This window comes from Panthera uncia, chromosome F1 (assembly GCF_023721935.1).
Source record: "Panthera uncia isolate 11264 chromosome F1, Puncia_PCG_1.0, whole genome shotgun sequence".
Taxonomy (NCBI): domain Eukaryota; kingdom Metazoa; phylum Chordata; class Mammalia; order Carnivora; family Felidae; genus Panthera; species Panthera uncia.
This window is the reverse complement of record NC_064813.1, coordinates 57068880-57091574: the sequence shown is the minus strand read 5'-3', so window position 1 is coordinate 57091574 and position 22695 is coordinate 57068880. Positions and strand designations below refer to the sequence as shown.

The 22695-nt window shown below is 44.9% G+C and overlaps 1 protein-coding gene across 1 annotated transcript in view; it reads left to right on the top strand.

The window, feature by feature from the left end:
• DUSP10 (dual specificity phosphatase 10) overlaps positions 1-14896 on the top strand; it is a 39949-nt gene extending 25053 nt beyond the window's left edge. The window contains exons 3-4 of the mRNA XM_049634585.1: positions 9365-9736; positions 13309-14896. Of these exons, the coding sequence (XP_049490542.1) occupies positions 9365-9736; positions 13309-13574 (638 nt within the window). The 3' untranslated portion in view covers positions 13575-14896. The remainder of the gene's footprint in view (positions 1-9364; positions 9737-13308) is intronic.
• The last annotated feature ends 7799 nt before the right edge of the window (positions 14897-22695 follow it).

Here is a 22695-nt window from a genome sequence, read left to right as displayed (position 1 = left end):
CACAAACCACGAGGTCATGAACTGAGCCCATGTCGGATGGACGCTCAACAGACTGGGCTCAACAGACAGGCGCCCCGATAGGCACACTTCTTCGTGGAAAGCTATTCACTTGATTGGATTCCAAAGCCCTGTCATGAAAAGAAGACAATCACTTTCACTCTCTTTCATTGGCATTTTTGTTAGTGGGAGTGAAGCTCGATGTAGAGGCAGGCGAACTCCCCATGAACATGAGATTCCACAGGCTGGTCTTCCCATGGTGCCAGAGTGGGCACCCGGACCCATCAGGCATGGCTGCTCAGACCAGTCCAGACCAGGCTGAAGGGTGAACAGAAGGCTTCTCCCAGCCCCTCAGGCAAAGGGATCGACCCCTAGGAGTCAATGATGCCCACCCCTGCCTTCCAGATGGTTCTTCCGACAGAATGGGGAGAGTGAGTGTGAAGGTGGGGTTCTCCATTAACAGGGCCTCGCTATGTGGGGGTGGGGTAAGGGGGCCTGACCACTTTTCCCACCCTCACCCTGGATTCTTTAAAAATAGGTTTCAGGGGCGCCTGGGTGGCTCAGTCGGTTGAGCGTCTGACTCTTGACTTCAGCTCAGGTCATGATCTCACGATTCATGAGTTCGAGCCCTGCATCGGGCTCTGTGCTGCCAGTGCAGACCCTGCCTGCGATTCTCTCTCTCCCTCTCTCTCTCTCTTTCTGCCCCTCTCCCACGGGCTTGCTCTCTTTCTCAAAATAAAAATATAAAGTTTTAAAACATAATAAAGATAAAAATCGGTTTCAAAAATATTCTGTGGATTCATTGGCAGTCCAAGCAGAAACCAGTTCTGGGTAGAACCTCTCCCTCTCCTGTTTCCTTCCCCTGTTCTCCTGTCGGGTTTCTGAGAGAGGGAGGAGGTAGGGAGGGAGGCAGAGAGAGGGAGAGGAGAGAGAGAGGGAGAGAGAGAGCTGGCTGTGAGGGAGAGGGACCCAAAGCTTGGTCTTCCTTCAAGTCCCAGGGACTCTGGCAGATACCTGAGGGGGGTCCCGGCTGTGGGAAGTCTGAAATCTTACAGTTTGATTCCCACTCACTCCGAAAAGTCATCTGCTCGCTAAAATAACACAAAGCTGTTTAATTGTTGTCTTTGTGGAAAATTACATGACTGTCATCAGCTGTTGCTTCTGGCGGTGCTTTCTGTTCTAATGTAAATAAATGAGGTAACAGATTTAAAGAAACAGGCTGTATTTACATACTTGTGAAGCGGCCTCCCAAACCAGCTGCTTGTGGTATTCAAGTACACACAAATGAGACTGGTGGTATCCTGATCGCTGGGTCCCCGTGAAAGCCTTAAAGTTGGGGGTGGTAGGAAGGGGACATGAGAAGGCCGCCTCCCCTCCTGGGAGAAGGTGCCCCTTTGGTGCATTTGAGTGACTTCAGCGGGCTGAAGTGGAATCCCCAGCCCTTTTCTGACCGGTTCTGGCGCGAGGGCACGTGTCTACACCAGAGGCCACTTCCGAGCTAGGCGGTGTGGGGTGCTGGGGACACAGGGAGAATCTTTTCAACTTGGACAGAAACATGCCGGGATCAGCGTTTCTTGGAAGGTGTGCAACCAAAGCTTCGTCTTCAACGTTTAAAAAAAAATTTTTTTTTAATGTTTATATTTGAGAGAGACAAAGTGGGAGCGACGGAGGGGCACAGAGAGAGGGGGGGACACAGAATCCGAAGCGGGCTCCAGGCTCCGAGCTGTCAGCACAGAGCCCAACGCGGGGCTCGAACTCACGAACCGTGAGATCCTGACCTGAGCTGAAGTCAGACGCTTAACGGACTGAGCCACCCAGGCGCCCCTTCTTCTTCAGTTGTCGGAAGTCGCAGTTCCTCAGTCATTGGATCTTTCCGACTCCGTTCACTTTTTTTGAGGTAAATATTTAGGCAGGGATTTATTAGAAGTTCTTTCTGTTGAGGACATTACAAAGATTTTATCAATCAAAGAAGAGAGCAGCGTGTCTTAAAACATAAGAAAGAAGAGCCCCCAAGCAAATTATATACAGAAGTATCTAGAGATAAAAATGAAGCTAAGAGCTCGTTGCCAATTATACAAAGATTAGGAAGGAGCAAAAGTGGAATTTCGTTCTTGGTATATATTATAATCAAGTATTAGCTTATTTGCAGAATGCTAGATTTTATAATCTACCAAGCTGTTTTGCTGGGAGCAATGGCATGTCATCTGAGGGGTACACAAATAAGTAAATTACTCGAGTTATAATGACTATACAAGCAATGTCTTGCCGGTAGATTATACATGTATATATGTACATATACGTGTGTGTATACATGTGTATATATATATATATATATATATATATATATATATATCCAGAAAATTTGCCAGAAATGCATGTATTTTATGCTTGTTTCACAACCCTATGTATCTCCCCCTCCCATTCTATTGAAATCTTAGAACATGAATAACTAAATATAATGAAGTTTCCAATGGAGACCACCAACCACAAGACCCGCCCCCCTTCTGCACGCCACTTCCTCCTGCGTTTGTCTAAGCTGGGACCCAACAGCACTGAACCTGACCTTTACAAGAGCAGAGCTGCAGGCCGGCAGCCCGGTGGCATCTTCCAGCACCCTTTCCCTTGGGACTGGCGCTGGAAGATGATCTCCGATTCCCTCCGCGTACCTTTCTTCAAGGTCCCCCCTCCAGCTAAACCTATGACAGCTCTAGAGCAAGGAAACCCCCCCCCCCCTCGCCCCCCCCCCCCCCCCCCCGAAGTGCTCCTCCTCTTTGTCCCCCGCTGACAATTCTTCTCCAAATAGCCACAGGGTTTGAATACCTTCTTAAAGATACCAGGATGGATGTTTTACATACAGTTTCACTGAATCCCTACCACCCACCTGAACAGAAGTATTCCAGATTTATACTTATGGAAAACTCATCCAGGAGCACCCAGTAACGTTCACAAAGCCCCACAGCTGACACACGACAGAGTCATTTTTCTGAATCAAGGCAAAGCTTTGCCCCTCTGCCTTATATATCACAGATGGCCTTCTAGAGCTGGGTTTTAAGATATATCTGTAGATAACGTGTATCTCCTACCAAAGAGATCAGACAATAAACAAACAGATAAAAACAAAAACCCGTGAGGCAACATGTATCTATCTTTCTGGAACACTTAACGGTATTTACCCAAATAATCAATATGTACTCAGTTGGCGTCAAGATACTGATTTGTTAAGAATTTTAAGCTTAACGTACCTCTTGTATATGTGTTGTGTTCTTTTTTCACACTTGGACATTTCACATGTAGGCGATGATGTGATAGGATTGTAGGGATCCTAGGGAGACTCATGTCTGACTCGTGGTCCCGGCCACCATGGCTGCTGGACCCAACCTCCTAAGTCTCTCTCTTCCCTGGGTAACAAAAGTGTTTCTTAATCCCTTTGTGTCCTCGTCTACCTAGTGACACAGTGCTCTCACTTGACTCATCCTCTCTAAGATAGCCTCCCCACGTTGCCTGGGGACAGGATCATATGACAGCTTAGGTGACACCACCTGGCATTGAACTTGAAATCATTCCTACTATGAAATCCTCAGTTGTGTCTGTGGACTATGAAGACTGTTTCATGTGAAACAAGCCAGGGACAGTAACCTCTGTGGTTCTAGCTGGCATCCCCAATACTTCCCCTGTGAAGGTGGGTAATTTTCTGCCTCGAAAAGTATGAATTGACTGTGACTTCCGCTCTATGAGAGTTTCAGTGCTAGAAGCCTGACGTCCACTCTGGTTTCTCCAAGCTTTGTTTCTTCCACAAGGATCCTTGTGTGTATAGAATCTGGAGAGTCTGCTTCGATATACTGCAGTTTCCTTGGAGGACCCCCAAAATAGGATCCATTAGGGCCCATTTTACACCGATATCTTTCTCATTTGTCGTAATATCTAACTCATATAGCATCGTATCCATATGAAGAGACCTATGAGGTAGATACTAGAGCTAACTACGTGGATGTGGACACCGAGGGGCAGGGACGTTACGTAACTTGCCCAAGGTAACATAGCTAGCTAGTGATGGCAGCCAGAGGTTTAAACCCAAGCAGCCTGGCTCCAGAGTCTGTGTTCTTAACCACGGTCATCAGAGCACCAGTTTGCTTTAAAAGACTCATCACCCAGTAAGGAAAAGTAGACAACAAAAAGGAGTGATCAGCATGCTGTCAGCAAGCTTCTAGAAGAGTTCCATTTTCATCCCCCTCCACCTTCCTTTGGGGGTTAATTCCATTTGCCGACCTTCAGTGAGGGTTTTCCTTCCATTTCTGGAAAGTGCTCACTTTCCGGGCTAGCATGAAACGAAAAAAGCGTGTGCGCGAAAGTGCTGTCCATCCCCAGAATACGGAAATCTCTTGCTTGTAGATTCTGCATTTGGATGTGGTTCTTTAATTTGCCGCCCAGAGCCCTGCTTCTGAATCACATTACAGAAGGCTCCTCTGTTTCTAGGACGGCGATAGTCAACACGGCAACAGGAACTGAAACAAATCTACCAGGAGGTTTCCCACTCACACTGGGATCCATTGCTTCAGCGGGACGGTCGCCTTGCTGTTGGGGGAAACCAAGGCGACCTGTATTCCTACATATTTTTCTCTAGGGGTTGGGTATTCTTGGTTGTTGCCATTCGGAATCAAAGTGCTGACCATGCTCATTTTGGCAGAGAACCTAGTTTTGCCGATAAGGTTTGAAATGTTTGCCCCCAGCAATGGTGCTCCTGCCTAGAAAATATTTGCACGGTTAACTGCAAGCAATTGTGTGCATAAGAAGATCAAGATCGCTCAGCCCGGTGGGGACTGGGGAGGCGTGGGGGGTGGGGGCAGGGATGGGTGTAGAGCACTTTTATTTAAAACACCATCCTCCTCTGGAAAAAATAAAATAAAACCAAACAGGAAGTCAAAAACTATGCAGTCGTTATTGGGAAAGCTAGGGCCAACAAATGAAATCAGATATATTTGTTTAGGCAGGATAGGGAGCTATTTGTTTTCTTTATGATAAAAGTATATTATTTCAGTGTTAAAACTGCTCAGATATGTTTGTCCCTGGTTCTTTTTAAGTAAAAATTTAAAAGGAAAAGCTCTGGAATATTAGCTTCCTGATCGTTGTTTAGGGTCTTCTTTTTTTTTTTTTTTTAATTTATTATAATTTATTGTCAAATTGGCTACCTATAACACCCAGTGCTCATCCCAGTAGGATCTTTATATTAAGAAATTTGGGGGAGGTGGCACCTGGGTGGCTAGGTCGGGTAAGAGTCCAACCTTGGCTCAGGTCATGATCTCGCAGTTCGTGGGTTCGAGCCCCGCGTCGGGCTCTGTGCTGACACCTCAGAGCCTGGAGCCTGCTTCGGATTCAGTGTCCCCCCCTCTCTCTCTGCTCCCCCACCCCCCACTAGTGCTCTGTCTCTCAAAAATGAATAAACTTTTAAAAAATTTAAAAAAAATTTTTTTTAAAGATCTTTAAAATGGTAGTTTCCCAAAGTAATAGATGTAGAAAAGTGCTTACCATGGATAGTTGTTTTCAAGTACTTTATTTTTACTAAGCAGTTTAATCCTCAAAACAGTAGTGTGAGGTACTCTTATTGCCCCTGTTTTCTATCTGGGGGAAAGAAATTTGCTCGTGGTCCGGAAGCTAGTGTTGGCGGTGCTGGCGCTCAGACCCAAGGCAGCCGGCCTGAGGACCACGCACAGCACTTAGAGTTCTCGCGAAATGCAGTGCAGACGATCAAAGGGAGATAAGGACAAGGAGGGTAATGATTGTGGGGGTAAGAAGACATTACGTATCAGATGCCTGGCTATATATCAACATGCTTACCTAGGCTGCTCAGACCACAGCCCTGTGGGCAGGTGACATTACGTCCACTTTACAGATCAGTAAGCCGAAACTTAATGAGGGGCAGTGATTTGCATCAAGACTCACTGCTCTGATGGGGCAGAATCAACATCACACCCTGGGTCTGTCTGCCTCTATCAACTGCTCTTAACCACCAGCTACTTTGTCTCTACTTTGCTTGTCAGTTATCCTGCTGTAATGTTCTTATGTAGTGAAGGACCAACAGGATGGAATCAAAGCTCCTCGCTAGGTGATCAGGCAGTTCAGCCTCTAGTGATACATGGTAGCGTAGGGTCCGGGGAAGGTGGTTGGAAGAGAAAACCATATCAGCCTTAGTCTTCCCTCTCCTCCTTCCCCGGCTTCCCATTCCAATTCCCTAAGAGAAGAAAAACCATCCTCCCCGCAGACATCTCTCTGAAGAACCACCACGGTGAGATTCGACCCGTTCATTTTGCCGGAAGCTCCCTCCCAGGAGAGTTGTGTAACTGCGGCGTGTGGATGTGCATGACCCGTAGGGGGACTGATGCTGAAGCTGGTCAGCAGACTGACGAGTGAACAGGAGGCGATTTCTTCGTACCCCTCAATGTGAATTCCCTTGTCCAACTAATGTATTTGAGTCCGTGGCGTTTCCTTTTCTAGCCTCGTCATCTTCCAATATTCTATGAACGGAGTCCCCACATGGCTGCAACATACAGCATACACGTAGTTTTACACGTGAGCACCCCCTGTGAGTCGGAGCCTTCTGTGTCTGTCTGTCTCACATTCCCTCCTCCCCTCCCCCATGGGTTTTTTCCCCCATTAGGCAAATGCAAGGCCCATGCCACCTGTTAGCATTACATCATTGGCTCCCCAGAACACAGTTGCACCAAAGGCCTTAAACAAAGTAGTTCTTCTTGTATTGTTTGTACTCAAAGAGCTGATATCATGCCAACTGATGTCATTGTATGTCTTTGTGTAACTGCTATGGCAACTGGGCAGGTGGGGAGCCTCCAGCTGATGTCATTGGGAAAGGAGGTATAGAGACAGAATTTTAAAAAGCTGTACGGTGCTTTTTTTCTGTGTGTGGGTTTTTTTTTTTTTTCTTTTTTGGCATGCGTTTTTTTTTTTTTTTAAACTAGCCGCTTTTAAGACAAATTACAGCTTGAGAACCCTAAATAAGAACAGAGAAAAGTCCCCTCCCCACCCCTTCGAGACTTCTTTTGAGTTTATTTGGTTCTTTCCTCTCATCTTAGATGAAAAAGTGTAACGACTGCCTTTTTCTTAAGGGGAAAACAAAGTGAATTAGGTTCCCATCACAGAATCAGTGTAAATCATTTACTTGGATTTTATGGAGGCAAAGCTGAGCAGATTTTAAAATAACTCTTTAAAGTCTCTTTCGTGGCATTTGTGATGATAACAGTGGGTGATTTCAATTTGCTTTTTTTTTTTTTTTTTTTAAGTTGTCACTAGTGAAGTCTTTCTGGCTTTCCATTTCCTCTGTCTAGTTGACAAATAATCTCTTAGGGCCCAAACTTTTTAATCATGATTTCGTAGCAGAGTATGCTAATAATATGTAAGGGCAGAGTTTAATTCTAGAAATCCACCAAAATGACTCTATAGCCCCTGTTTTCCTTTTTGAAAAGCAAAGATAGGTTTTGACACTTACAGATGAATGAAATGACCATAATATTACCCTCTTTGAATGATCTTTGTGTCATCGCTGGGCCTTGATGAAAATATGACTTAGCCTGTTGTCACGCCTGGCTGTGTGTGTTTGGGGCAAGAACAACCTGAGACTGTCTAGGTTGTGGCCTGGAGATCCCTGCCCTAGTTGCCAAAGAAGAGACTTGAAATGGAGGAGGGCATATGTTAGGTTCAGAAACTAGAGGACAGATAGACTTCCTGTGTTTATTTCAACACAACGGTATCCTGTTCACGCTTTGTGTTTCCTGCCTTATCTCCTGAAACTATCAAGACAGATGTAAGGCCTGTATCAGGAGGCATAAATGTCATGTTCCGGAGGCTTTCAGCTTCTAGGAGGTCTCTAACTAACTTCCCCCTCCTTTTAAAAGGAAGGCCAGGGTATCTGGTTGTTTGATTAGAATGGGAGCCCACACGGCGGTAATCATATCAACTCAGGTTTCATAGCCCTTACACATATATCATGTAATTCGACTGTTGTAACAATCCTTTGGGCTTAACCATGTGTGCGATGTATCTAACAAATATTAAAGGAAAAACTTAAACGATACTCTGCGATCCATACATTTCCTAACTCAAATTCTTTTTTGCGTGGTCCTTTAGCTTTTCGTCACGTGTATGGTGAATGTTTTTGGATTGGTTTTGTTTTGCTTAACGTTAAACAGAAACATTTTCTTTGTTTTCAGATCCCTTTCACAACTTTCAATGGCTGCGTCACATTCCCTGGGATGAATATATTAACTTTTCCTTTTTTTTTTTTTTTTTTTTTTTGTAATTTGTTTTGGTTCCTGGCCTTTCCTATAAAACAATAATGCTGTGGTCAACGTCTTGCCACATCTAGCTGGATATGTTTGGTTAGGTGATTTTCTTAAGATACATTCCCATAAGTGACGCTGCAGTTGTTGATGGGGATGTTTGCACACTGCCCGTGTGCATTCATTCCAGACCCCCAATCACGCTCAGGGGTAGATGCCGTTACCCTCAGTTTGCAGATAGGGAACCGAGACACAGAGAGAGAAATTAACTTGCCCAAGTCACAGAGCCAAGGAGTTGTGTTACTAGGACCATAGCCAAGGGAATCCGGGCCTTCCAAGGTCCCTGTTCATAGCCACTTTGCCATGTTGGGAGCAAACTTCTCATTCTGGGTTAGGTAAGCATATGGAAGAGTGCAAGGCACGTGCCTCCAGTGCCTGGGGAGGTCGGCCATGCTTTCCCTGGCTCTCGAAGTACAAGGTTCTATGTAGGCCACTGAGCATATGGCTCTTTGAAGCAGATCAAATCTGCTGCTGATAAAATTGCCTGATGCTGCACGGAACTCTTTCCAGGGGAACATGCCACAGTTTGTAGAAAGAGCACATTTCCAAAGTACTGCCTGCCATGGGATCATCTGAAGCTTGTCCTGGATCTCCAAAAGGACTCACATTGTTGTTCTCTCTCCCTCTCTCTCTCTCTCTCTCTCTCTCTCTCTCAAGTTTATTTATTTTGAGAGCGCGAGAGAGAGAACATGGGCGGGGAAGGGACAGAGAGAGGGAGGAGAGAGAGAATCCCAAGCAGGCTCCCCACTGTCAGTGCAGAGCCCAGTGGGGGGCTTGAACCCACGAACCGTGAGATTATGACCCAAGCCCAAATCAAGAGTCGACACCCAACCGGCTGAGCCACTGGGGACGCCCCCGGGCTGGCACTTGGGGTCCGATTTTATTTTCTAAGAGATGCCTAGGCAGCAAAGCACAGTTTATTTCCCGGGGGGGGGGGGGGGGCAGGGGACGGTGGCACCTTCTTTCCGCCGGCTCTGAAGTTCTAGAAGTGGTCACTCTCACCTTCTGTGTGTCTGCTCCAGGTGGACTTAGCAGTTTTAAGCAGAACCATGAAAACCTCTGTGACAACTCCCTCCAGCTCCAGGAGTGCCGGGAGGTGGGGGGCGGCGCGTCTGCAGCGTCCAGCGTGCTACCTCAGTCTCTCCCCACCACCCCTGACATCGAGAACGCGGAGCTGACGCCTATCCTGCCTTTCCTGTTCCTCGGCAACGAGCAGGACGCTCAGGACCTGGACACGATGCAGCGGCTGAACATAGGCTACGTCATCAACGTCACCACTCACCTGCCCCTCTACCACTACGAGAAAGGCCTGTTCAACTACAAGCGGCTGCCGGCCACCGACAGCAATAAGCAGAACCTGCGGCAGTACTTCGAAGAGGCCTTCGAGTTCATTGGTAACTATCTCCCGCGGGGGCGGCTCGTCTTCAGCCTTCCTTTCCCCCTCCAGCTTTCGCTTTGATAGCGAGTCCAAGGTTGATGCTTGGGCTGCAAAAAAAAAAAAAAAAAAAAAAAAAAAGGCGGCTCAGAGGTGTTTTCAGGCCTCCCCCACCTGGACCAGCCAAAGTATTCTCCCAAGTCATGGCCCACGGAATGCATGGGAGCCCCTGGGATGGGTTGTAACGAATCGGTGATTCCCTTTGGTGGGGATCTGGTCAATCAGAAAGCTGCATCCTTGTGGTTCTCCAGGAAAAAGACAGTAGGGCTTGGCGTAGGTAGGTTCTGGCACGTCATTTCAAAAGAAGTAACGGGGAGGAAGGCATAGGAGGACAGAGCTGCTGCCATGGCCATCTGGTCGACCATGGCTGTGGGTGCCTTTCGGGAAATGAAGTGCGAGGAAAATGACACCGCCTCCAAACTCGCCCCCACCTCCCTTACCTCAGGTTAAATGAATTTGCGGTTGGTATAGCTTCTCTACATGAGGTTGAGGCACAGGTAGCATTTGCTGAAAGGCCGCTTCTGAAGAATGTTCTTCAGGAAAGCGGTGCTGTAGCGAACATCCTCGGGTATCACATCGGTGCGGAGGAGAGGGAGGAGAGCGGAGGGATGAGTTGGTTTTTTTCCCCTTCTACTTGCTTTGTGTCAGTTCGTAGACATGGGGTAGCGGAAGCGTATGAACATGTTAGCAAAATGGTACTAGGTTTCGTGAGACAGCTTACCCCAAACCCGCTAAAGTAGGAAAGATCAGGTTGTGTAGCCTGAGCAGTTCCCAAGGAGGGGAATTCTAACCACAGCAGACTTTAGTCTCCAGAAGGAGGTAACCGCCAGCCTCACCCTGATCCCAACGGAACCTTTTGCTGCTCCCAGAGCCTCGAACTGTTTTAAGGCTCTAATGATCATTTGGGGGAATACCTAGCCCATAACCAACAATTTTTTTTCAAGTGACTCCAGCCTTCATTAACCACAACAAGGTGATTGAGTTCTTTCCCTAAATACTGTAGCAGGTTGTTACTGGCCTCTGTCCCAGGAAGAATGCCCTCATATTTGGCGATCCTTTTTCAGAAAAAAAAAGCCCTGGGTCTGATAGGTTTGCTGTGGATTTGGCGGTTCTGGCCACATCACCCAGCTGTTTTCCTGGCCAATTGTGCCTTCAGTGCAGGACCATGGAATATGCAGTCTGGAAGGAAATTCTGAGTGGTCCCTGAACTCAGAAAAGTAAAGTGACTTCTCTAAGATTATAAGAATTGTAGTGGCCAAGAAAGGACCAGAACGCAAGGCTCTTGACGCTGAGGCAGGAGCCTTTCTACAATATGCTAGGGCGATGTTTCCACTGCTCAGTTGGTTCCTGAATGGGTGGATGCAAAGGTGTCTTAGATATTTTATTCATAATATTCGAGTCAAACCTTGAGACCCGAGGAAGAAATGTATGTCACCAAGTTGACGAGGAACTTTCCGGTTGATATATGGTGTTATGACTGCAATTTTATCTGATTTAATTCCAGTTGGGGGAAGTTAAGAGATTGTTTCCCATTTAAGGAGTAGCATAAGACATGCTTGTTCCAACAGGATTTCAATCCAAGCACCTGCATTCCTTACAGGTTATTCAGGCTTATCTGATTTTTTAGAAGGAAAACAAAGCAAATAACAACTAGCATTTAACCTGAAGAACAACTCAGCATCACAGCCTGCAGAGGCACAATTTCATTTTTGTCCTTGTATCATTAGATAAACTGAAATTGTGTAGTCTTGCTTTGGGGAAAACAATAGGCTTTATAAACATAATAACATTCACTGAGAGTCTCATATAAACTGAGCAGAGTTTAGGGTTTCACGGTGCCAATTTATTTATTCCCGAATTGGGGGATATTACTCCCAGATTCCCTGAGCCTTGTTAGTTAGTATTATTCCCATTACGCAGACAGGAGGATTGAGGCTCTCGGGAGTTAGGTGATTCACACGCGGTGTTCATCTAGTGTGCCGTGAAACCAGTGGTCAAACCTAGCACTTTGCAGCTCATTTTCCTACAACCATGCTTCCCAGTCTTGGTGTGGAGGTGAATAAATAGCGTGTGCTGAGGAGCAGAAACTAGAAAAGGGAGCTGCTTTCTTCAGCTACTGTCATCTAGGAGAAGTAAGCTTCATTCATAGATATTTAAGATGGAATTTTGTGTGAGGTTTCTTTTCGCAGTTCGCCGGAGGGTAACCCATAGAAGTGGTTTAAATTAGGGGAGCCTTGGCTGGCTCAATCAGAAGACCATGCCACTCTTGGTCTAGGGGTTATGGGTTCGAGCCCTATGTCAGGTGTAGAGATTACTTACATAAATAAATAAACTTTTTTAAAAAAAAGTGGTTTAAGTTAGATCACTCCTCTTTACACCCCTCCCCTACTCCTCATCTAATTGATATCCCTTCAGAGAAACTTTCTTTGGGATGCCTTTTGGTCTAGAATTGTCATTAAGAATCCATGTAGGCAGTGCCCACAAAGCTATTCTCCCGGGCTTCTAATATATCTGAAAACTTACAAAGTATTGCTTCTTTCAATCGTTCTGGGTCCTGGACCATCACTAGAATTCCTCCATCTTGCTCCCCATCGCCATGTTGGAACAGCATACATGGATGCGGGGAGGGATTGGACAGTCACACGTAGGTGATGCCCCCTGTGCCCGAGCACTGCAACTCTTTAGCTACATTTGCAACAATAGACTTTTCTGGTAAGAAGCCGCACATAGCAACTTTCTCGTTGCGTTTTGTTTCTTTGGCCTCGGAGTTTAGCAGGACGGAAACCCTCATCGATTTAACACCAGTTCCTACAGATCAATCCTATAATAGAAAGAAAGAAATGCAGGGCTTTTTTTTTTTTTTTTTTTTTCCTCTCTGTCACAGCTGGGACAGACATTGTTAAGAACACTGGTGTTGAAAAGCTTCACAACCTTGAGATCGGAATTAACATCCTTGATCCAAAGGGTCTCCTTCATCAGTGGCTTGCTTCACGGGCAAGTTAGCTGTGTTGTGACTCTGGCTGTAAGTAGGTTGTCACCACCTGTGATGTGAACGGTTCCTTTAAATGATTCTTTTACCTCGTCCTCTATTTATTTATTGTTTTTTAAGTTTACATATTTATTCTGAGAGAGAGAGAGAGCGCACAAGTGAGGGAGGGGCAGAGAGCAAGAGAGAGAATCCCAAGCAGGCTTCATACCGTCAGTGCAGAATCCAGCATGGGGCTGGAACCCACGAACTGTGAAGTCATAACCCGAGCCGGAGTCGGACCCTTAACCCGCTGAGCCACTCGTTCTCTCTTTAAGTGTAGATGTGTGGCATCTTATTCATGTTCATATTGCTGTCAACCAGTTCTGGAGGTTGTGCCATAAACACACACAATTAACTAGCAAATTCTAACTGAGCTCTACAACCGCTGGAATTTATTCTTTTCTCGACAAAATATAGCCTTGTCACGTCTGGATAAAAGCTAATCTCTTTTTTCCCATCTCTCCCTTCTTTCCTGCACCTGTTGCCTCCCTCCCTTTTCCCAGAGGAAGCTCACCAGTGTGGGAAGGGGCTTCTCATCCATTGCCAGGCGGGGGTGTCCCGGTCCGCCACCATCGTCATCGCGTACTTGATGAAGCACACTCGGATGACCATGACTGACGCTTATAAGTTTGTCAAAGGCAAACGGCCAATTATTTCCCCAAACCTTAACTTCATGGGGCAGTTACTGGAGTTTGAGGAAGACCTGAACAACGGTGTAACACCACGGATCCTTACGCCAAAGCTGATGGGTGTGGAAACGGTGGTGTGACAGAGGTCTGGATGGAAAGGATTACTGTTCTCCACTAGGAGACGAAGAGAAAGGAGGATGGATTCTTTTTCTCTCTTTTTCTTTCTTTCTTTCTCGTTTTTTTTTTTTTTTTTTTAGATGGGGGTAACGTTTGTGAATGGAAACAAAACTTGTTTAAAAACTCTTTATTTTTAACAAGTGTGAGAAGAATTTAACTTTTGATGCCCATTGAGATTTACTTCCCGTGAACTGACGAAGCAGGGAGGCTAAAGGAGTAATTTTTTTAAGCCAACAATAAAAATATAATAAAAGCTGTTTCTTCCCCCTTTTCCTTTTAAGCTATTTGTAGAGTTTATGATTAAATAGTCTGTGCAGGTTCATAGACCGAAGATACTACTACAATTGCAACAAATTAAAAAGAACCAAAAGGAACCAAAAAGACATCGAATCACAAAGGCCCGACATCTGTCTGGGTCATCCACGCAGAAAACAAACACCCAATCAAACCAAGCCCTGGCGTGCTCACTGGTGCAAAGAGAAAAATCAGGGCAACTTAAGTGGTCTAAGAACCCTTCACATTCTTTAAAGAGACAAAAGATACTGTTGATTTTGTGTGTTTCATACTCTGGATTATTTTTTTCCCCTCTCTTGGGTTTAAGAGATTTTTTGAAATAGCAAGGGACTGACCATGTTACCATGAGCCTTTACTGGCTTCTCGTGCAATAATATGGGGTTTTGAGTGTGCAAACCAGTGAGAGCTGGCAGCCAAATAATAGGCAAATAGTGTAAATTTGCCAGCTTGGAGATAGAAAGGAATTCAATAAAAATCAGTTACTTTCCTCCCCACCTTTTTTCCTTTATTATTATTATTATTATTATTATCATTTTTTGGATTTGATTCTGGTTACAGTGCCATAAACCTTGTTACATATGTATATCAGAATGTAAAAAAAAAAAAAAAAAAAAAAGACAAAAATTTATTTAAAAATATTTTTCACAAAAAACAAAACAAAACAAACTTGATGTGTTTCTGTTGATTGTGTAAAAATTTATTTTCATTATATAAATGAAACTCATTTGGGGATGTGTCTTTTTTCCTCAACTCAGGTTCAAGCATCTCTTACCTCCGGTACCTTGTGTATGTAACATAATTTGGAAAGAAACACATGTTTTTATATGGGGAAAGAAAGATGAGGAAGGGAAAACATTCTGTGTTCTCAGGGAGAAGCGCAGAGAATTAGCAAGGAACCCAAAGACCCCCGGTCATCGGCGTGCCCAGTCGTCACCCCCTCTTCTACCAACGAAATTCTCTCCAAATTAGGGGAAATGTCAGGTGAAGTCACCTTTGAGGTTTGGGGGCGGGGGTTCCACTCCAGCCTTTGAGTTTTGATGATCAGGTCACTGCTAGATTGATTAGTTAGAATTCTGTGATCTTTTGCAGTGGCGATCTGATAAATATGTGTGAGCATCTGCCATTTAGGGGTCTTGACGGTCCCTCCCCTGCCCCATTGCCACTTTCTCACTTGGCATCTTTGGTAACATTAACCACAGAGAGTACAGAGCAGCAAAGTGCAATTTCCTGCTCTTTTGACAGCAAACTGAACTCAGCTCCCTGGGTACAGTGGCTTTCCCATCACACCTGGTTAATCCAGAGCTGGTATCCCGGGGGTTCCCAATCCACAGAAAAGAGGGTGTCGGGGGAGGGGAAGAACACGATCTCAAGGTTTTCTGCGTTTTATTAAAATACATGTCTAGAGGGAGCTGGCCATAGGGAAGAGTCACAGCAAATTGGAAACACGCCTGGCGTGAGTTGCCGAATCGAAGAATCCTGCCATGTCCTGTTCTAGATGACTACGCTTGACGTATTTTTGTGAACACTGCTTAGAACTGTTGTAACAAACTATTTTTGCCATTTATTTTTTTAAATAGCTTTTCTACTAGAAGTGAAAAAGAAAGTGAACACTGGATTTAATGGGAATTAGCTGAGAGCTGTTTGAATTATTTTTACTATGAAGTGTTAATCAGGTGAAAAGTAAATTTCTCTTTTGGTGTTTTCTCTTCTTCAGACTAGTACTTTTCTTGGTGTCAGAACATATTTAAGGAGTCAAGTTGTTATATAATTAGTGATTTAAAATACATGGTGATTTCCTAGGCGTTTCTTTTTGTTTACTCTAAATCCAAAAGTTAAATTTCTGATAGAGTGTAAGGCTTTTTTCCCTTTATTTCTTTATCTTTTCTCCCCCCCCCCTTTCTTTTTTGTAACAAAACAAGGAGAAGAATCAATACAATTTCTCTTCTTTAGCTACGTGGAAATGATTGATGGTCTTTGAACTTGATGATTTTGAGAAAAAGACTGTCCTGGGGCCGACAGGAATCCTGCCAACCCACATACCAAGAATTCTGAGAGACCCAGGACTTTTTTGCTAATCTGTTTTGAGTCACTTAGCCTCTATTTCTTCATGAGGAATGTTAACCACTTCATGAAAATAAAGTGGATTAACCCAACTATGGCTCTAAAAACCAGACTTCCCAGGTTTCTGGGCCTTGCTAGGTGCCTCAGCTGACTGGGAAATAATTGAGTGTTGTCTTCCTGAGAAAGCAGAGCTTCTGACCGACCAGTGCATGCGTCATTCTCAGCATCCAGCAAGGGTTGCTTTGTGCTGAATGGGTGTAATGATTTAATAGCAGGAGTCTGTTATGTACAGATTCAGCAGATACAGCTGCCATCGTTAACCTTTAGTTGAACAGCCCAACGGGTCTAGCCCCTCGATATACATTTATTACAACAGTTGATACTTTTCCAATCAATGCATATTAACCAAGAGATGGAGGTTGCATTTCTTTTTTTAATTTTTGAAATGTTTATTAATTCTTAAGAGACAGAGCATCAGTGGGGGGGAGGGGCAGAGAGAGAGGGAGACACAGAATTTGAAGCAGGCTCCAGGCTCCGAGCTGTCAGCACAGAGCCCGATGCAGGGCTCAAACCCACGAACTGTGAGATCATGACCTGAGCCAAAGTCTTATGCTTAATGGACTGAGCCACCCAGGCGCCCCTGGAGCTCACACTGCAATGAACAGCTTGTGCTAACTGCTTTGGGATCAGGACAAGCAGGAGGGAGGTGGGGCATGAAAGCTGTCAGATGCAGAAATATGAAAGAAGAAACATACACAACCCAGCAATCACATGTTGACAGTAAATGAGGAAAGGCGACCTTCTGGAAAGGTAATAAAGCACGGGAAAGAGAAAATTGGAGGTTACAGTAAAACAAAAATGAAAAGCTATATTAAAATAAAGAACTAGGACCTGAATCACACTTCAGAAGTTGACTAAGACAGAGCACTGATAAATTGCTCTAACTAGGTCTCCTGGAAGGTAAAATGTCTGGCAAGCCAAATTGAATGGATATAAGCAATATGGCTAACACCTTGCTTGTGAACAGGCTTTTGTAGATAAGCCACAACACGTTATACTTATGGTTTAGCCCCCAAACATACAACATCCGGTCTCAGGAAATGGGGGTTGATGTTTGCTTTCAAGCTCTAACTGGAGACAGTTGTTATGTATGGATGTGAGCAGAAAGTGAGTATTAAGCACCGGCCCCCAGAAGAATGGGCAAGAATAAGGTATTTAGATAAAAAGTCCCAAGTTAAACCTGTCCATAGAGGACTGCCTGCCCGTGCAGAGGTGATTGTGAATGCCGGTGTTTTCCAGGGTTCCTGATTTCCTTTCCTGTGACAGCCTTGCCGATGTTTAGTGGAAGACACATGTATCAAGGTCCGATCAGATGCCAAAGTGCAGAGAGAGAGAAAAGGAGGGGTTCGTCGGGGGGAATTAGCCATGGGTCTAGTGAAGAAGTCAAGGGGAGTGTGTTGCCTCCAGATCTGATAACGGGCTGAAGTCCCTGTGGGTCAGTGGAGCCAACAGCCCGGGAGAAAAGCCGGCCATGAAGTAGAGGAGGACAAACAAGTGGAATCTGGAGGAAGAACTGGAACCCACATTTGCCTTTTATCAACCTTGATGATGTGGGTGACCTTGGAGAAGGATCTGGGGCCCTTCGCCAGGGAGCTGACCACGGACTGGTGCAGGAGTTGCAGAACTGAAGGGGGTATCGGCAGCAATCACAGCTGCTGCCCGAAGCCGGGGTGAGCCACCAGATCCCTGAGAACGATGCCCTCTGCAGAGCGAGCGGGCGGCTGCTTCACTTCTGCCTCGCAAGTCTCATGTACATTTCTCTTCCGGGGAACCCTAGCCCCACGTGAAACAGGAAGGGAGAACACAGTTTCCGATTCAGCTAAGTTGCTGCTGTAGGAAACTGCCACAGTCCATCCTTGCCAACTCCTTTTAACCCTACGTAACTTCCCAGCGAAGACGTTAGAAGATGATGTTTCTGTCTAAGAAGATGCAACTGATGCTTCTACAGTTGAAAACACACTAACCCTGTCTCCAAAAGAGGCTACGTAGCCCCCTGCGTTGTTACTTGATCCATTTTTGGGTGATGTTCGTTCCTCCTGTGGTTGAGATCCACTCTCTCTTTGCTATTCTCGAATTCATTCATTCATTCATTCATTCACTTATAATGTTTATTTATTTTTGAGAGAGAGAGAGAGCACAAGCAAGGGAGGGGCAGAGAGAGAGAGAGAGACAGAGAATCCAAAGCAGGCTGCAGGCTCTGAGCTGTCAACACAGAGCCCAGCGCGGGGCTCAAACTCACAAACCGTGAGATCATGACCGGAGCCAAAGTCATATTAACCAACTAAACCACCCAGGCTCCCCTGATATCCTCTAGTTTAAATGCTGAGATGTAAGGATGTTATAGATGGATTTATGTTTGCCAAAAAGATATGCTTTTGAAGTTTTAAATCCCAGACCTCATAAATGTGATCTTATTTGGAAATAAGGTCATTGCAGACGTAATCAGGTTTTAAGGAGGTCACACTGGATTAGGCGAATCCAATTACTGGCATCCTCGTACAAAGAGGGAAATTTGGACATACACAAAGGAACAAATGTCACATGATGAGGGAGGTAGCGATTGGAGAGCTATGTCTCAAGCCAAATAATCAGAAGTTTCTGGATTCCACCAGAGAAGCTTGGGACAGATTGTCCCTCAGAGCTTCCAAAAGGGGCTAACCCTGTTGATACCTTGACTTTGGACTCCTAGAAGCCAGACTCTAGAGAATACATTTCTGCTGTTTTAAGCCACCCAGTGTGTGGGGCTTTGTTATGGCAGCCCAACAAAGCTAAAACAAAGGATAACTACCTTTCCCACGTTCTATGTTAGGTGGGAGCTAGAGGAGAAAACAAGAATTGGTTAACATAGAATCAAATATATTTATAGGAAAGTAAGAAATATTTGTAACTCTTATCACCCGAATTTCTACAACTGATCATGTGGTCTTGGCTGATTTTATAGCCTCCTTCCTTCGCTACCCATTCCATGTACCCTTTGCCCTCAGCAAGTACATCACCTGGTCATGCTTCTTTGCCTCTTGGGGTGAACGACATCGTCACCTTTGAAAGATCTGAGCTTCAGGCTGTCCTGTGTGCATTGGGTCATTTTCCACTTTGGCTGCAGGACGTGAGAGTACAAAAGCTGCCCTTCATCCTGATACACTTCTACTCCTATAGTCTAGTGGTAATCCGATTTCCCTCTGGTGGCCACAATCATCCCAGCCAGTTCGGGAACCCTGTCTTCGTTGGCTGGTTCTTTAGTATGAGGAGCCCAGCATGGCCAGCACGCAGCGTCAGCTTTCAGTGTAATGGAACTATTGCTGGATGTCCCAGAAGAAGCATCTGCCCCTTCAGAACTAAGCCTCCTAGACCGGCAGAACCCAAAGTTGCAGGACAAGTAGGACGAATTTTACAAATGGATCATGAGGCGTAGCATCGAGAGGAGCTTTTCCCATTTCTGTCCCTTGATTTGGGGACCCACAATCCTGGATAAGGGAGAAGGAGCAACATCTATTGGTTGACAATTTAGAGGATTTGCTGCACCTTACAGAACATCACCCCTATCCTGAAGAGTGTTTTTATTCACATAGCACAGTAACTGAATTATCAAAAGGACCGTTCCACTGCTTCAGAGTGATGGATAACATGGTAAGACTAGTGAATTGCACACGCATGAGCTGGTTGCCACACTTTATTTGCTGTAAAATAAGTTCCTCGGCCAGAAGCAAAGCATCATGAAATACCATGATGGTGAATAAGACATAATAATTCTATACGTTTGCAGATACTGACTTTGGCAAAAGCATTTCAGGCATTTGCCTTCAGGGAAGGCAAATCCACGTAACAAGTTAGTTTCTATGGAGTGTGAACAGGAGACTTCCCCTTCCATGATAGAAGTGATGTGATGTAATTAACTCACCATCAGAGGCCTGCGATTCCCTAGAAATGGTGCTATTTTAGGGGCTCAGTGTGGGGCTCTGCTTTGGATGGGTTGGACACTCAGCAGTGGCTAGAGCCAGATCAGCCATGGTGAGTAGAATTTCACGTTGCTGAGCCCAAACATACTCTCCATCTCTGCCCCCATGGCTACTTTGTTCATGATCCCATTGGTCAAAGACAATGACTAAAGAAAGGGACCGGACAGGTCCACAGAATGTGTCATCTCGACCATTATCAAGATTCTTCTGTGCTGAGTTTGAGCTTTGCTGAGTATTTGCATGTGACATGCTGTGCTCACCGAGAGAGTTCCATCACTTATTTCTCCCCCAGACTTTCTCATCACCAGTGTTCCAGTCATGTTGAAGTCCCTGATCATCATCTAAACCATTAGCCACTGCCCATGAGGCAACGTAGATTCATACCTCTGGCTATCTCTCCTTCCAGACACAATGAATGACCAGGGACACTGCTGGACATTCTGCCCACTGGGGAAATTCTCCATTACTATTCTTCTGGGCCATGCCAGAGTGTGGCTGAAGTGATATAGCCATTTGTTTTGGATGAAAACTAGGATATCACATAAAACTTTCTATAAACAAGGTCAAATCTTTTTCTGTGAGTCTGCTGGTCACAGAGAACATCTCGTGAAGCCACGAGTGAGTTCCAACAATAGAGACCATGGGTATCCGGATCACTGGCTCGTTCAACCTACTTCTATCTGATCTCATAGATTCCGTGTCTACTTAATAATGACATGTTTGTTCATGCCCAGCTTAGAGGTTTGGTGGGCTGACAACACTTAGTTTTTCATGGTGAGTCCGTTATAACTTGATGGTCCATGATCAAGCCTCCGGTTTCAAACTGCTATTCAAAAGGAGAATAGTTTTTCTGAAGAAAGCATCACAGTTGAGCTCCAAGATCCTAAAGGTATGCTCTAGGATTCACCTAACAGGTGAATGCTTCACACAGGATCCCTGTCTAACACACACACTTCTAACACTGTGGGATATACTGGATCTAGATAGAAAAGCAGCTTGCATGAGAGTCTTGAGCTATTGCGGAGACTTTTCTTGTTCTGTACCCCACTCAAAATTAATGATCTTTCAGGGTTCTTGTAAACGGATTGGGCTAGCATGCCCAAGGATGTAAGTGTTTCCTCCAAGATCCCCCAAAGCCCGTTAGACATTGCGCCTTTTTCCTAGTGATAGGAGGGGTCAGAGGCAACAACTTCTCCTTCACCATGAGGTGATATCTTGGCATGCTCCAAACCACTAGACCTCTAGAAATTTCACTCGCTGTATGCCTCTGCATTTTGTGGGATTGATTTCTTATCCCCTGGTAGGTGTGCATCTTAACATATCTAGAAGAGTTATTTCATCCTCATTACCAGGTATAGTCAGCATGATATCATTAACATAATGTACCTGCATGATGCCTTGTGGAATGGATAGTCATTTATGGCTCCTGTGGACTAGATAATGACAAATTACAGTTATGATTACTATAGAATAACACTAGCTCTGAGGTGGGACAGTGAGAGTATATTACTGACTATGCCCGCTGAAAGCAAATTTCTTCTGATGGTCTTTAGCAGGCTTAGCAGCGATTGTTCTTCCACGTAAAATAAACATTTTAGACTTTGCAGGGCGTATCGTTTCTGTCGTAACTATTCAACTCTGTTGCTATAGCACAAAAGGAGCCAGAGACAATATATATATATGAATGAATATAGCTGTGTTCTAACAAAACTTTATTTATAAAACAAAAACAGAAAAAACCACCGTAGTCCAGATTTTGCCCACGGGCTGTAATTTGTCAGCTCCGGGTCTTTACTCATGGGTAGAGAGAAATACGCATCTGTCAGATCAATATGCCTAGCCTGGTGCCAGGAGCTGTGTTGGTTTCTTCCATCAGTAAAGACCACACAGGTAATAGCAGCTCTAATTGGAGCCAATACCTGACTGAGATCTTAAAACCCACTATCATTCTTCAAAAGTCATCGGCTTTCTACATACAGCAAGTATGAGGAATAAATGGGGACATGGCAGGAATCACCATCATTGCATTGTTTTTAGTCCTTGTTGGTGGCCCTAATCTCCACAATCCCCTTGGGAGTCTAATATTGTTTTTTGTTTACTATTTTGGCATGTAGCTGATGGCTGTATAACAAAGTGCTCTAAAATTTAGTGACTTAAAACAATGGAAATATATATATTTTTTTATTCCTTAATGTGAAATTCGGTTAGGTTCGACAGAGACAACTCATCTCTGATGAACTCATCAGGATAAGAAATGTCATCTGGGGTTGGAGAATCTACTCCCAAGATGTCGTGCTCCAGTATTTCTTGTAGCTAGCTTGGACCTCAGCCGTGGTTGTCCACTGGATATCTTGGCTTCTCCTCACATGGACCTCTCCATGGGGATATTTGGGCTTCCTCAAAACATGGCAGCCCTTCTTCAAGAGGCCTGGAGGAAACCTGCAAAACATCTAAGTCACCTAGACTCAGAAGTCCCATATCACTTCTATCATATTCCATTTACCCAATGAATCACTAATAGGAGTTCAGATTAAAGGAGAGAGGCATTATACTCCACCTCTCAATGAGAAGAATGGCAAAGAATTTGTAGCCATCTGTAATCCATCACTGTTCCTTGCACAATAAAGCCAGTATATGGAAAAGTAGTCTGTAGGAGGCAGTAATGTGTGAATGACGGTAAAGAGAGGAATGCCGTTAACTTCCTTCTTAAAGT